This window comes from Narcine bancroftii, chromosome 1 (genome assembly GCF_036971445.1).
Source record: "Narcine bancroftii isolate sNarBan1 chromosome 1, sNarBan1.hap1, whole genome shotgun sequence".
Classification (NCBI taxonomy): domain Eukaryota; kingdom Metazoa; phylum Chordata; class Chondrichthyes; order Torpediniformes; family Narcinidae; genus Narcine; species Narcine bancroftii.
This window is the reverse complement of record NC_091469.1, coordinates 121142210-121159247: the sequence shown is the minus strand read 5'-3', so window position 1 is coordinate 121159247 and position 17038 is coordinate 121142210. Positions and strand designations below refer to the sequence as shown.

Sequence of the window (17038 nt, the reverse complement as noted above, 5' to 3'; positions counted from 1 at the left end):
AGCAGGGAAAAGATTCACATTGCTGACAGATCAAAAGTCAGTAACTTACATGTTCGACACGAAATTAAAGAGAAAAATTAAAAACGATAAAATCATGTGCTGGAGGATCGAACTCTCTACTTATGATATTCTCCACCGCCCAGGGAACCCGAACGATCCTCCTGATGCTCCATCTCGCATGACATGCGCTAGCATACCATCTGATCGCTTGAAAGAACTTCATGATGATTTATATCATCTGGGTGTTATGAGATTGTATCATTATGTGAAGTCTCTCAACTTGCTGTATTCGCTCAACGATGTAAGGCAAATGACTAAAGAATGTGTAATCTGTGCAGAGTGCAAACCCCAGTTCTACAAGCCTTTCAAGGCCAGCCTTATTAAATCCACCAGACCTTTTGAACGCCTCAGTATCAATTTCAAAGGACCACTACCATCCAACAATAAAAATGTCTACTTCCTTAAATTTATAGACGAATTCTCACGTTTTCCTTTCCGTGCCGATGTGTCAGCTTCAACTGTCATTCGCTCCCTTGATAAAATCTTTAATATTTTTGGTGATCCAGACTTTATTCGTCGTGATATGAGCACTGAGCTAAGACAAGCCCACCTGGCAAAGGGTATCACTACAAGCCATAGCACTAGTTATAATCTACGTGGTAACGAGCAAGTGGAGCGGGGTAATACCACTACTTCGAAAACCATCACCCTTGCACTAAAATCTAAAGGTTACCCCACCAGCTGCTGGCAAGACGTATTGCCAAAAGTGCTGCATTCAATTCGCTCCTTACTATGCACAGCGACTAATGAAAGCCCTCACCAGCGTATTTTTTACTTTTCCTAAAAAAATTGAAAACTAGGACGACTTTGCCAGCCTGGCTATCTAAACCGGGACAAGTTTTGCTGAGAAAACACGTTAGACACAGCAAATCTGATCCACTCATAGAAAAGAGTATAGCTACTCCACGCAAATCCAAGCTATGCTTATGTTATGTATCCAGATGGAAAAGAAGACACTGTCTCTCTCCGTGACCTTGCCTCGCTCGGTTTGAAGCTAAATAACTCCTTTCCTCAAACCACTAATGTGTCCAAACTGTCTGCTAGTTACATACAACTCCTTTCTCAATGTGTCGATCGATCTAACATTCTATTGCAAGATTCTGTGTCAGCCCAGGAAATATCACTACAGCATGAACATATCTTCCCTACCCCTGAACCTCAACCTCTAGGCACAGCTGGGAATGAACACCCTGTCTCTCCCAAGGTCTCAACTCCATCCCCACAGCCTTCACCTGTTCCACATTTCCAAGGCCCCACAGAGATTACAATACACATGCTCCTCTCCAATCTTCCAGCACCTCACCTCTGGCTAAGGACGTGTTAAATATATCTGCCAGGGCCCTTGCAAATTCTGCACGAGCCTCCCTCAAGGTCCAAAGGAACATCTTGTCAGGCCCTGAATGTTAAGAGAGTAACACATCCTCCTCTTTAATCTGTATAGGTTCAATAACCTCACTGCTTGTTTGCCTCACTTTCCTAGACTTTGTGCCAGTTTCCTGAATTAACACAGATGCAAAATAAACCCACTTAAGAATTTAAGATCTCCCTCATCTCTCTGGATCCATACATAGCTGACCACTCTGATCTATAAGAGAACCAATTTTGTCCTTGCTATCCTTTTATCTTATTATACCAATAGAAGCCCTGAGGATTGTCTGACAAAGCATCCTCACTTCTTCTTTTATTCCTCCTGATTTCCCCCAAGATTTTTCCTGCATTTTCTATACTCCTCAAATACCTTATTTGCTTCTTGTTGCCTATACCTGCCATACAACTCTCTCTTCTTCTGAACCAGAACCCCAATATCCCTCAAAAATCAAGGTTTCCCATGCCTGTTAACTTTGCCTTTAATCCTTTTAGGAATATTCAAACTCTGCTCTCTCAAAATTTCACCTTTGATGGGCTCCCTCTTACTAAGCACTCCCCTCTGCAAATCTAGTTGAAACCCTCCCAGATCAGCACTAATAAACCTTTCAGATCAGATGCAAACTGTTCCACCGGTACAAGTCCCAATTTCCCTGGAAGAGAGCTAAATGATCTAAAGCTCTCCCTCTGTCACTATCTCTTTAACATCTTTATTGTTAGGAAAACAATATTGTGAAGACTGATAGGCGATCTTTGTTTTGAAAATATTTAGTGCAAAGATTTCTCATATGAACAAAGCAATCACATCTTAATGCACCACTCAAGTGTTTTCTGCATTCTGCCAATTGAAAAATGAAACAGAAGTGAATAAAGTTCCACAGTGCAAGTGACAAGATTGAATAATTCCTTATTTGTTCTCCATAAACTGGTTAAAAAATGTCCATAGAGCTTTGCAACTATTTTTCAGAGTTTGTACTCAAAATATTAATAACAAGATAAAGAAACAGCACAAAGACACTCAACTAGGAATTTTTCATGTTTCACAAGCACAATATCTGAAATTAAATGATGCAAAGCTAACACAAAGCATTTGTTCTAAAGCATTGTACATAAATAGAAAACAAATCTAACAAGCAGCAATAATCAAAATAATGGAATATTATTCAAAAATTAGACATACCTGTTTGCTTACTGATCGATACTTATCAAAGTTTGTTGGAACAATAATCAAATTTGGACACAGCTTCTTAGCAATAAAACCAGGCATAGCTGCACGTACTCCATATTTCCGAGCGTGATAATTTGATGTTGACTAAAAAAGAAAGTTATTGCATTAAACTCTCAGAATAACTACAACAAATATCTGCTAGAATGAATATCAATGATTATAAAAATCTTCAAAATTAAAAATGTACAGATGTTAATAATAAACATTTAGAATTGTTGAATACAATAAACACAATCTGGAAAGTAATTGAACATTTTGATCAATAATCAGATCCAAAACACTATTAATATTTCTCTGGGAAAATTTTTTAAATGTCTCAACTCAACCCTAATTGACTTACCCCTTATTCTGAGAATGTGATCGTGGTTCAAGACTTTCCTCATCCAACGGAAGCAGCATGCAGCCTTTTGAAAGTTTTGTACGTTTCAATGAGATCCCCTTTCATTCTTCTCAACTCGAGAGAAGACAAACCCAGGCACTAACCGTTTGAATGGCATTTTTCAGAGCAACTTTTCATAATGCAGTGACTTCAGAGTGCAGGCCTTTGGTGAACATGAAGGGGGGCTTCCTGCTGGTTGTTAAGGGAGGTAGCAGCTTTATGGTTTCCAACTTTTCTAAGTCCTAATTCTTAAACTTCACATGAATCTACTGAATTAATTTGGATTAACGACTGTAACCGTCCTTTACATGGCTACAAAGAGTGCTAAAGGAACTAGAAAAGAGGATCTTCCTGCATCTTTGGAATCTGTTATAGAATTGCATTGACAACTTTGAAAAGAATCCTCCGATGAATTACAACATTCCAGGAAAAAATTCAGAAAGGAGTTTAACCAGATGGATGCAAAATTGGATTCTTTTCAAGAACCCTTGGAAGAACATGATAAACATATTCAAGATAATGAAGCAAATGCTACTGTTTTGGATGGAAGAGTATGATATGCAAGAGCTATGTAAAAAGCTATCAAAGACTAATGAAAAATTGATGTAGAAAATTATTAACCTTGAAAACAGCAGCAGAAGAAAGATCTTACGAATTATGGGCTTGGAAGAATCAACTGAGAGTGGAAAACCTATTACATTCTTTGCAGGTTTTCTGTCAGAATTGTTTGGACATCAAGTTCTACCGGCTCTTCCTGTGATAGATCGTGCACACAAATTGCTGGCTCTTAAACCGCTCTTGGTCAGAGACCTCGATGGGTTATACTGGTTTTTTTTCATGAATTTCAAACTAAGGAGCTTTTCAAATGTGAATCTTGTTGCGGAGGAATGATTGACTACAAAGGTCAGAGGATAGATTGTCAAGGAATATTCATCTGATGTTATGAGTGAACGCATTAAATACAAGAATATCATGTCAGAATTCTGCAATAAGGTTTAAGCCACCTCTGCTTTTCCCAGCGTGCCTTTGGATCACACTGAAGGACATTTCTAAGAAGTGGTTCCGTTGCATCGAAGAAGCCCAGAAATTTTGGAAGAAGATCAGCCATCTATAATCTTTCCATCTGAGTAAAGATGGAATAGTAAAACTTTTGGAACGTAAGGGTTCAATCAGGGAGACGCATCATGGTTTTAGAAAGGGAAGATCTTGTTTGACAAACTTGTTAGGATTCTTTGAGGATAATAATGGGTGCGGTGGATAGAGGGGAACAGGTTGATGTTGTATATTCGGATTTCCAGAAGCGTGGTTTTGTCAAGGGTAGATCATGCTTGACAAACCTGATTGAGTTTTTCGAGGGGGTTACAAAAAAGGTGGATGAAGGGAAAGCTGTGGATGTTGTCCATTTAGACTTTAGTAAAACTTTTGACAAAGTTCCCCACAGGAGGTTAGGAAAAAAGGTGGAGGCATTAGGTATAAATAAAGAGGTAGTGAAATGGATTCAGCAATGGTTGGATGTCAGAGAGTAGTGGTAGAAAATTGTTTGTCCAATTGGAGGCCGGTGACTAGAGGAGTTCCTCAGGGATCGGTCCTCGGTCCACTATTGTTTGCTATATATATTAACGATCTGGAAGTAGGGGTGGAGAATTGGATAAGCAAGTTTGCGGATGATACAAAGATTGGTGGTGTTGTGGACAGTGAGGAAGATTACCGTAGATTAAAAGGTGATTTAGGAAGGCTTGAGGTGTGGGCTGAGAAATGACTGATGGAATTTAATACATATAAGTGTGAGGTGTTACATTTTGGAAAGGCAAATCTAAATAGGTCATATGCATTAAATGGTAGGCTATTGAGATGTGCAGAGCAACAAAGGGATTTAGGAGTGATGGTAAATAGTACCCTCAAGGCTGATACTCAGGTAGATGGTGTGGTGAAGAAGGCATTTGGGATGTTGGCCTTCATAAATCGGAGTATTGAATTCAAGAGTAGGGAGGTTATGATGAAATTGTACAAGGCATTGGTGAGGCCAAATTTGGAGTACTGTGTACAGTTTTGGTCACCAAATTATAGGAAAGATATAAACAAAATAGAAAGAGTGCAGAGAAGGTTCACGAGAATGTTGACAGGATTTCAAGGTTTGAGTTACAGGGAAAGGTTGTGCAGACTAGGGCTTTTTTCTCTGGAGCATAGAAGATTGAGGGGGGACTTGATAGAGGTGTTTAAGATTTTAAAAGGGACAGAGTAAATGTGGATAGGCTTTTTCAATTAAGAGTGGGGGAGATTCAAGCTAGAGGGCATGGTTTCAGATTGAAGGGGGAAAATTATAAGGCGAACACGAGGGGAAATTTCTTTATGCAAAGGGTGGTAGGGATGTGGAATGAGCTTCCGGAAGATGTGGTTGAGGCAGGATCATTGGTTACATTTAAGGAAAGACTAGATAGTTACATGGATAGGAGAGGACTGGAGGGGTATGGACCGGGTGCTGGTCAGTGGGACTAGGAGGGTGGGGATTTGTTACGGCATGGACTAGTAGGGCCAAACTGGCCTGTTCTGTGCTGTAAGTGGTTATATGGTTTGATAAGATGCTGCACAAGAGACGTATCAGTAAGTTACAGGAAAGGGAAGTATATTGGACTGGATTGAAAATTGGTTGTCTGACAGGAGGCAGAGAGTCGGGATAAGTGGGAGTTTTTCAGGTTGGCAGAGAGTGGTAAGTGGGGTGCTGCAGGGGTCAGTGCTAGGCCCACAACTGATCATCATTTACATTGATGACTTGGAGGAGGGGACAAAATGTGATGTGGCCAAGTTTGCGGATGACACCAAATTGAGTGGAAGAGCAAATTGTAATGAGGATGTGGAGAGTCTGCAGAGGGATATAGTTAAGCTGGATGAGTGGGCAAAGGTCTGGCAGATGGAGTACAATGTTAGTAAGTGTGAAGTTATCCACTTTGGCAAGAAAAATAAAAGAGCTGAATATTATTTAAAGGGTGAAAAATTACAGCATGCTGTTGTGCAGAGGGGCTTGGGAGTGCTTGTGCATAAATCGCAAAAAGTTAGGTTGCAGGTGCAGCAGGTTATTAAGAAGGCAAATGGAATGTTGGCCTTCATCGCTAGAAGAATTGAATTCAGGAGTAGGGAGGTAATGTTGCAACTGTATAAGGTACTGGTGAGACTGCACCTGGAGTATTGTGTCCAGTTCTGGTCTCCATATTTGAGGAAGGAAATACTGACTTTGGAGACAGTCCAGAGGAGGTTTTCTAGCTTGATTCCTGGGATGAAGGGGATGACTTATGATGAAAGATTAAATCGTCTAGGATTGTATTCGCTCGAGTTCAGAAGAATGAGAGGAGATCTTATAGAAACATATAGGATTATGAAGGGTATGGATAGGATAGATGTAGGAAGGCTTTTTGAACTGGCAGGGGAAACTAAAACGAGAGAACACAGTCTCAAGATTCGGGGGAGTAGATTTAGGACAGAGATGAGGAAAAATAGTTTTTCCCAGAGAGAAGTGAATGTTTGGAATTCTCTATCCAGGGAAGTGGTTGAGGCTGCTTCATTAAACATATTTAAAATTCGGTTAGATAAATTTTTACATGATAGTGGAATTAGGGGATATGGGGAGAAGGCAGGTAGGTGGAGTTAGGTCATTAATTAGATCAGCCATGATCTTACTGAATGGCGGAGCAGGCTCGATGGGCCATTTTTGGCCTACTCCTGTTCCTACTTCCTATGTTCCGATGAGTAACTGTTTCACTTCTTGAATCTTTTAGTGTTTAACTAATAGAATAAGACCATAATGAGTTAATGTCTTGTGTTTATATTTTTTCCAGTCATTTAGCTTATAAAATGTTAATCTTTTTGATTCTATGTAACTATTTAAATTAATTTTTTAATATATATGTATTCTCTACTTTAGGTTTTTCCCCTTGTTAATAATGATTAATATGTTTTATTAATATTATCCTTGGCATTAGATGCAATAACTGTGTTTTGTCTTGGTTGTTAAACTTTAAAGGTTTTATTATAATATTGGAATTTTGCCAGCAGGAATTTTGGAGATGGGCAATTTAGGTAATAGCTTGTCATTTGTCCATTGGTCGACCTTCTGGCTTTGGGAGAAGGGTGGAGAGAGGCATATCATTTCCTTGGAAGCTGCTTTGGCTCTGAAGACATCAGTTTTTGGTTATAATTTCCAATGTCTGTCATTATAATTGGGATAAGCCATTTAATTGCTAGTCTATTTTCTTTTTAAAGTTAAAAATGGATCAAATTATTAACTTGCTTAGTTTTAATGTTAAAGGATTTAACCATCCTGTAAAACAAAATAAAATTTTTGCTTTCATTAAAAAAATTTAGGGTCCCAATTTTATTTTTGCAAGAAACGTATGTACATAATAGTGACAACACACTTCCTTTTAGAAGATGCAACAGGTTGCATTTTCATTCTACTTTTCAGGCAATTTTTAATCGATCATACAAATCCCCTTTGTTCAACATAATGTTGTGTTGGATACAAATGGTCGATTCATTTTCTTGACAGGGAAATTATATAATAAACTGATTGTGTTTATTAATGTTTATGTTCTGAATGTGGATGATTGAACTTTTTGAACTTTTTTTCTCCATCCCTGCCTGTTCTGAGCCTTTATTCATTAGTGATGAGAAGAGACTTTAATAGCTGGTTTGATCCAGTTTTGGACTGTTTGTCTTCCAAACCAGCCGCTTTGAATAAAACAGTTTTATTTATTCAATCCATTTTACAAAAATGCAGTATTATTAATGACTGGCATTTTTTCATCCAGAAGATAGAATATTAGTTTTTTCTCATGCTCATTACACATATTAAAGTCAAATGATCCAGTTAATTCAATCTTGTGAATATAAAAATAGTTATTTCTGACAATGCTCCTGTGTTTGTATCTTTAAATTTCCCTGGTCTCTCTCAAATAAACAGATGTTGGTGTTTTAATTCTACCTTATTTTGGATGAAGATTTTTTTAAATTTTAAGCTTCTTTAGAAAAAAATATAGTGGAAAAGATTCCCAGTCTTATTGTCTGGGACTTGTTCAAGGCTTTTATTAGGAGGCAAATTATTTCTTATACTGCAAGTATTAAGAAAAAAGGCTAATAAAGAAAAATAATTTTGCTAACCAACTGAAACAATTAGATCAAAAGTATGCTCTGGCTCCAGACCCTCTTTATATAAACAGCATGTCAAAATTAAAATTAAATGCAACTTTCTTCTAAATGTATCCAATTGAAAGGCAACTTTTAAAAGGTAAAAGTTGATTCTATATTCATGGAGATAAAACAGGTCAACTGTTGACTAATTAATTAACAGCTTTAGTAGCCAAATGGCAAATTAAAAGTGTTACAACTGATCATTTAGAAATAAATGATATTTTTAAGGAATTTTATTCTGAACTTTATAGTTCAGACTCTCTTAAGGATAATATTGCTATGAATAATTTTTTGAGATAAATTAAATTTGCTTGTGCTTTCTGCTGCTAATCAAAGGCAAATGAATCTATCTATTTCATGAGGAAATTGGTGAGGCTATAGGTTCATTATATTCTGGGAAGGCACCAGGTCCGGATGATTTTTCTGGAGAATTTTATAAGGCTTTTTCCTCATGACTTACACTTCACCTATACTCTATTTTTTTCTGATTCTTTTAAGCTTCCACCTCGCTTATTTTTAAAAAGAATAAAAACCCAGCCAATTGCTCTTCATACAGGCCAATTTCTTTACTTAACATCGATACCAAAATTTTATCCAAAGATTTGGCTCGTAGACTTGAAAATATTTCCCACTTATTATATCTGATGATAGTCAGTATCAGCATTCCCATTTCAATATATACCATTTATTAAATATTATATACTGTAGCGGCCGTGTAGCAAGACAACAGCATCACTTATCGAATGTTTCAGAATTCACGATGGACGTGTGCCATGTTTCAAGGAAAGACAATCTTGTCGCAGATATGCTGCCAGACTGACTGCATATCATATTCAGGGTGGAATCAATATTCCTGAAATGGCCAGTGCACAGGCCATAGATCCCAATGTTCAGGCATACAATACAGCCATTACTAACCTGGACATACAACGGGTGGCACCACAACAGGGCGGCCAAATCCTCCTTTGTGACGTGTCTTTGGGTTACCCTAGACCGTTGATTCCGGCATCATGGAGGCGACGCCTTTTCAACCAGATACACGGCTTGTCTCATCCATCCATCAGAGTGTCAGTCAAGCTCACGTCAAATAATAGGTATGGCATTGACTCAGAAAAGATGTTGCTCAATGGGCACGTACATGCACCTCCAGCCAGATGGCCAAAATTCAGCAGCACAAGGCACCTCTTCAGCCTTTTCTGGAGGTACCCAGGAGGTTCGAACACGTGCACGTGGACCTGGTCGGGCCATCCCCAGTGTGAGATACATTTTAATAGTGGTGGACCATTCTATGCGCTGGCCAGAGGCTATCCCGTTGCCATCCAGTGACACTGAAACATGTGTCAATTGGATCGCTAGATTTCGTCTTCCAACGCACATAACTTCAGACCGCGGAGCACAATTCACCTCTGTATTATGGTATGTCTGCGTGTTTTTGTGGCTCACACCTGCACCACACTACAGCATACCATCCACAGTCCAATGGCAACTAAAGTCCGCGCTTAAGGCCCGACCCAATTGGGTCGACGAGTTGCCATGGGTTCTACTGGGAGTTTGCACGGCCCCAAAGGAAGATTTGTCTGCATCATCATCAGAGATGGTTTATGGTACGGTATTTACAGTTCCAGGGGACATTCATTTTACAACCAACTCTTTCAGCAATTTCGACATGGTATCACTAGCAGGAAACCTGTTCCTACCAACTGGCATGGAACCCCTAAACAACATGTGCCTCCACAGCTCCTTGATGCTGATTTTGTTTTTGTACGCAGACAAGTCCCAGGAGCGCCATTGCAAAGACCATACGAGGGCCCTTTCTGCATGATTAAGGGGGACGGAGTTGTGTTTACTTTGGACATTGGGGAACATTTGCAGCTGTTTAGTGTAGACAGACTCAAGCCTGCCCATATGGATCCCACTGCACCCATTCAATGCCCCCAGCCCAGACGGCATGGGCATCCTCCTAAGGCAAACGTAACTGGTGTTTTAATTTCCAACGACAATTCTGGGAGGGGGGGTGATGTAGCGGGTGTGTAGCGGGCAGAGCGGGCGCACAGCACCGCGAACTGTCACCAGCACGGTTCTGTGGGTGTTGTAAGGTAAAAACATCATGAGATGGGACCGGAGAAGGAGTCACCCAGTACTAAGGAGTAACAGGATGCAGGTGTGACCTTGTACACTCAAGATAAGCTTGGCACTAACAAGCTGATGAGCAGCAGACTAACAGTGAAGGGTAGCAACAGCTTATTCATTGGACAGTGTAATGGTATGATAATTTACTAAGTTTGTGTCCTGAGGTATAAAAAAAACACCATTTGCTGATATCGTTAGAATGCGCCTTCTCCAACTAACACTGTTAGTTGTAAGTGTTACAATCCGGTAATAAAGAACCTTGATTTCGACTCAGTCTGGTGTCTGACTCACTCATTCTCGAACAAAGCAGACCTAACAGTGTGCAGAACCATAATATGGGCGCTGCATATGATGTAGCGGCCATGTAGCGGGCAGAGGGGGCACACAGCACAGCAATGTGAACTGTCGCTAGCACGGTTCTGCAGGCGTGCAGAACCCCATGCGGACGTCTGCCTACTCACCTAATGGACCGCACACGAGGGATACTTAGTGCCGAGGAACAACATGTTGAGCTGTTGAGTCTCTTGCCGGAAGACGCGGGACACTCACAAGGCTAAATTTAAACCTGCCGGTCCCGTGGATCGGCAGTAATCTCACAGTGACATCCCACCTTGTCACGCAGAACCCGGGACATGAAGGAAACAAAAGAAGCCTGTAAACCCTGAATAAATCAGTCTTAAGTTGACTCTTTCTCGGCCTATTTTTTCTAATTATTTCTTTAAACCTTCCATGATTGATGTAGCTTTTAAACAATGGTATAAATTAGACATTAAATGTTTTAAAGATCTAGTTATTGAAGGAATTCTTGCTTCTTTTAAACAACTGTCAGTTAAATATAGTTTACCAAATGCTCATTTTTTTCATTATTTACAGATTAGATATTTTTGCAATCTAAATTACATTTCCTTAGAGTTTTGACAAGAATTTAATAGAGGCAATTTTTAATTTGCAACCTTTTTAAAATGGTTCAATATCTAACATCTATGACACGTTGTTGGGAACAAGAGGACTCCTTTAGATAAAATTTAAAAGCCTGGGAACAGATCCTACAGTTTTCAATCTCTGTAGAAACTTGGAATGTAATTTTTTATCTTGGTTAATACCTCATCTTTATATGCTCAACACTCCCTGCTACATGTCCAAAGTTAAACTAACTTGCTCTTCTGTGGATATGCCTCACTAATTTTTATGTTTTCGACATGTTGAGTCTTGTGATCAGAATCAGAATGTATTGTCATGAACAAGTCATGAAATTCTGTGGTTTGCAGCAGCGTCGTAGTGCAAACATACATATTATCACCATCTTATGACATTACTGTAAAAAACTAAAATAATAATAACAATAGCAGTGCACAAAGAGTAAGGAAGTGTCTGGTTCAGTGATTATTCAGGAATCTGATGGCAGCAGGGAAGAAGTTGTCCTTATGCCGCTGAGTGCTCGTCTTTTGGCTCCTGTACCTTTTCCCTGATGGTAGCAGAATGAAGAAGATGTAGCCTGGGTAGTGGGGGTCTTTGAGGACAGAGGCTGCTTTTTTAAGACACCATCTCATGGAGCTGTGCTCGATGGAATGAAGTCTGGTGCCTGTGTACAGTGAACTGGGATTCACTGGTAGTGCTGATGCCTGGCCACGCCTCCCGGCTCTGCCCACATCTGCTCACTTCTAACCCTGGTTTTGTGCTTAAATCCAGAACCCTTCTGAAGACTAATGTGAAACACTTCCCATAGTTATGAGCTAATAAAAGCATTTGTTCTCCCTTCAGTCGTGAGAGCTTTTACTCACGCTACAATTTTATTAGCTTATTCCCTAGAACAGTATTTCCCAACCTTTTTCTTTCCACTCACATACCACTTTCAAGTATTCCCTATGCCATAGGTGCTCTGTGATTAGTAAGGGATTGCTTAAGGTGGTATGTGGGTGGAAAGAAAAAGGTTGAAAACCATTGTTTCAATTGTACCTAATTGACTTGTTATGTGCACAGTTTCACAACTCCAAAGGAAATGGGCCAATGACAATTTGTCTTGAGCAAAATATTTCAGTAACAATTGGGTCGAGAGCAATGTTTCTCTACCTTCCCTTCCCACTCACATACCACCTTAAGCAATCCCTTACTAATCACAGAGCACCAATAGCATTGGGATTACTTAAAAGTGGTATGGGAGTGGAAAGAAAAAGGTTGGGAACCACTGTCCTAGAAGATGGAAGTGCTGCTCAAGCCAGGAATGCTGCTGACAGACTCTCTGTACCCTGACACGGCTGAGGAGTTCATCTACTGGCTAGACTGCTTCAAGGCCAAACTGAACGCGACCAGAGCCGTCTTCCACACCGATGAACTCAGGAGGTCCGCACTCATTTCAAGAGTAGGAACGAAAGGGTATGCAGTCATCAGGGACTGCTCTATACGACATTGCCATCGAGATGTTGAAGGCGAAGTACATGAAGTTGCAAAACGAGGTCCTAGCAAGGCACCAACTCCCTCTACATTGCCAACGGCCAGGAGAGTCCATCGATGACTACCTACTGGATCTATGGATGCTTGCCAAGTGCAGGTACGAAGTGGCTATGGGCCCCGTTTGTGAGGAAAAACAGATCCGAGACACTCTAATCGCAGGGGTCCGCTTGAAGTACATGAGGCAGCGACTGCTCGAGTCGGGAAAGAAGGACCTGGCTAGCCACAGTGAACTGGCCAAATCGTTGGAACAGGCCAAGGTTCAAGAACGACGACCTCTCAGCCAGCGAGCTTGTTCACCCAGGTGACCCCTTTCCAAGGACCAGCTGCTCCCGCTACCCCAGCCCTAATTGTGCTGCTTCCCGTGCTAGGGAGTGCTTTTTCTGCGGCAAGAGCCGGCATCCCCTATCTTGTTGCCCGACAAAAGACTCCGTTTGTTCCAGCTGTGGCAATAAAGGACATTGGGTGAGGGTTTGCCATGTGTGGAGAAGCCCGGGGAAGCCTGCACCACTCCTGGATCCGATTCCAGCCCCAGCCATCTGCCCCAAATTCACCTGAATCCACTTGCTGCGCTACATGCCGATAGAGGGTGGCAGTGAGGAAACAGTGTGAAAAGGCTCAGTGCCATCTTGCCGTGACTCAAAGTCAAACTCAGCGCCATCATAGTCAGAGGAGGAAGGCGGCCATCTTGCCGCACCACAAGGTCAATGCCATCTTACCCACGCAGGGCAACCCAGGAAGGTGAAACTGCTCCACGCAAATCCCACGTTCGCCTATGTGGAGTACCCAGATGGTAAGGGAGGACACCACCTCCATCAGGGTCCTAGTGCCCTGCGAGCCACGGAGCTCATTCCTGCCACCCCCAGTCAGAGCCTCAGGGGATCCAGTTCAGGAGGAAAGTGCATCCTCCTCCACCGTTGAGCCGGAGACCCAGCCCGCCTCTCCTCCCTCACAAGGGAACCAGGAGACCCAAGAGGTCCCAAGATCTCCAGATTCCCGGACCACTTAATTCAGTAAATTTGTAAATAACTAAATTTTCCAACTTTTTTTCTGAACCCATGTTCTCTGTCTTCATTCACAGACCCTAAATGCTACAGGGAGGGGTGAATGCAATGAACTGGGATTCATTGGTAGTGTGTTGTGCTGATGGCTGGCCCCACCTCCCAGTACTGCCCCCATCTGCCCACATATAACCCTGGTTTCCTGCCTAAACCCAGAACCCTACTGAAGACTACTGTGAAACCCTACCCATAGTTATAAGCTAATAAAAGCTTTTGTTCTCCCTCCAGTCGTGATAGCTTTTATTCATGCTACACTGTGATGTCGCAGGTCGAGTTAACAACCCTCTGGAGTTTATTCTTGTCCTGAGAGTTTGCACCTCCATATCAGGCAGTGATGCAACCAGCTGGAATGCTCCCCAGGTACACACATAGAATTTTTCGAGAGTCTTTGGTGACAGACGAACCGTCTCAGACATTTCACCAAGTATAGCTGCTGGTGAGACTTCTTTGTGATAGCATCAACGTGAAGGCTCCTGGAAAGAATCTCGGAGATGCTGACACAGAAAGTTCTTGACCCTCTCCCCAACTGAGCCCTCATTGAGGATGGGTCATGTTCCCCTAACTTCCTCCTAAAATCCACAATCATCTCCTTGGTTTTACTGATATTGAGCGCAAGGTTTTGTCTTTGCACCATTCAACGAGCTGATCCATCTGCATCTTGTACACTTCCTCATTCCTGTTTGTGATTCTTCAGACAACTGTGGTGTCATCGGCAAACATAGATGGCGTTGGAATTATGCCCGGCCATACAGTCATGGCTATATAACGAGTAGATCAGTGGACTAAGAACGCATCCTTGGGGTGCACCTGTGTTGATGATCAGTGAGGAGGAGGAGTTTCCAATTCGTACTGAATGTGGTCAAGGATCCAGTTACAGAGTGGGATACAGAGGCCTAGAGTTTGTAGCCTCTTGACCAGCACTGAGGGAATAATGGTATTGAAAGCCAAGCTATAGTCTACGAAGAGCAGCCGTATGTATGAACTGCTGTTTTCACGATGATCAAGAGCTGAGTGGAGAGCTGAGATACTGCATCTGCTATGGAGATAGCAGATCAAAGGTACATGTTAATTCTGGCCATGACCAGCCTCTCATATACTTGAAGGGAGGGATACACTGGAAGGAAGTATTTCAAACTTTTTCTGTACTTTTTAAAATAAATTTTAAACCTAATCCTTTAACTGTTTTGTTTGGTATTTTTGGAGAGAGAGGCATCTGATTTGCATGTATTGGCTTTTATTTCTCTTTTGGCTAGATGGGCAATGTTACTTAGATGGCAGGACAATGCTCTGCCTACTCACACTCAATGGTTATGTGACATTATCTCACATTTAAATTTAGAAAAGATACATTGCTCAATATCCAATTTAAATTTAAATTTTCAAACATTGTGGGGACCCTTTTTGAATTAGGAACATAGGAAGTAGGAACAGGAGTAGGCCAAAAATGGCCCATCGAGCCTGCTCCGCCATACAATAAGATCATGGCTGATCTAATTTATGACCTAACTCCACCTACCTGCCTTCTCCCCATATCCCCTAATTCCTCTATCATATAAAAATTTATCTAACCGAACTTTAAATATGTTTAATGAAGCAGCCTCAACCACTTCCCTGGATAGAGAATTCCAAACATTCACTACTCTCTGGAAAAAACTATTTTTCCTCATCTCAGTCCTAAATCTACTCAAATTTGTCAAGCATGATCTACCCTTGACAAAACCACGCTTCTGGAAATCCAAATATACAACATCAACCTGTTCCCCTCTATCCACCGCACTCATTATTATCCTCAAAGAATCCTAACAAGTTTGTCAAACAAGATCTTCCCTTTCTAAAACCATGCTGCGTCTGCCTGATTGAGCCCTTACATTCCAAAAGTTTCACTATTTCATCTTTAATGACGGCTTCAAGCATTTTCCCAACGACAGACGTCAAGCTAATTGGCCGATAATTTCCAGTCTTCTGCTTACATCCCTTCTTAAAAAGTGGCGTGACATTTGCTGTCTTCCAGTCTGCCGGGACCTGCCCAGAATCCAAGGAATTTTGGTATATAACCACCTATAACTTCTGCCATTTCCTTTTGAACCCTTGGATGCATATCATTAGGACCAGGTGATTTGTCTGGCTTTAGTCCCATTAGTTTCTCCATCACTATTTCCTTTGTAACAACCATTTTATCAAGGCCTTCCCAACATTCGCATCCTTAACTCCGCACTTGGGCATGCTGGACGTGTCTTCCACTGTGAAGACTGACACAAAATATTTGTTCAATGCCTCGGCCATTTCCTCATTTTTTGCTACCAGTTTTCCTTTCTCATCCTCCAAGGGTCCTATGTTAACTCTGGCCACCCTCTTCCGTTTTATATATTTATAAAATTTTTTGCTTTCTGTTTTTATATATTGTGCCAATTTACTTTCATAATCCTTTTTCCCATTTCTTATTACCCGCTTTGTAACCCCTTGTTGTCTCTTAAAGTTATCCCAATCTTCCAGTTTCCCACTGCTCTTTGCAGCTTTGTACACCTGCGCCTTCAGTTTTATACTCTCCTTTATTTCCTTTGTTAACCATGGTTGATTTTTCCCTCCCTTGCTGCCCTTTTTCCTGACCGGCATATATTTTTGTTGAGCATTACAAAATATTTATTTGAAAATCTTCCACTGTTCCTCAACTGTTTCATCAATTAGCCTGTGCTCCCAGTCCACTCTGCCCAATTCCTCCCTCATCCTTGGTAGTCACCCCTGTTTAAGCATAATATATTAGTTTTAGATCTAACTATTTCCCCTTCCATCTGAATGAGAAATTCAATCATACTATGATCGCTATTTCCCAGATGGTCTCTGACTATTACATCATTTACTCTACCTATCTCATTGCACAACACTAGATCCAGGAGCGCATTTTCTCTTGTGGGTTCCTTAACATGCTGCTCAAGAAAGCAATCATGGATGCATTCTATGAAGTCCTCTTCCAGACTCCCACGACCAACTTGATTTTCCCCATCTATGTGGAAGTTAAAGTCCCCCATGACTACTGCCGTATAATTATTACATGCCTCACTTATCTCTCTATTTATTTCCTGTGCCACTAAACTATTGCTATTTGGTGGGCGATAGATAACACCCACCAATAATTGTTTCCCTTTGTTATTCTTTATCTCTACCCAATGGACTCAACATTATGCTCTT

At 41.1% G+C, this 17038-nt stretch overlaps 1 protein-coding gene across 7 annotated transcripts in view; it reads right to left on the bottom strand.

Annotated features, from left to right (window-relative positions):
* The window catches only part of polk (polymerase (DNA directed) kappa), a 142369-nt gene that overhangs the window by 64650 nt on the left and 60681 nt on the right, over positions 1–17038 (bottom strand). For all 7 annotated transcript variants that reach the window (XM_069937518.1, XM_069937479.1, XM_069937512.1 and 4 more), the window contains one exon: positions 2606–2737. In XM_069937518.1, coding sequence (XP_069793619.1) covers positions 2606–2737 — 132 coding nt within the window. The remainder of the gene's footprint in view (positions 1–2605; positions 2738–17038) is intronic.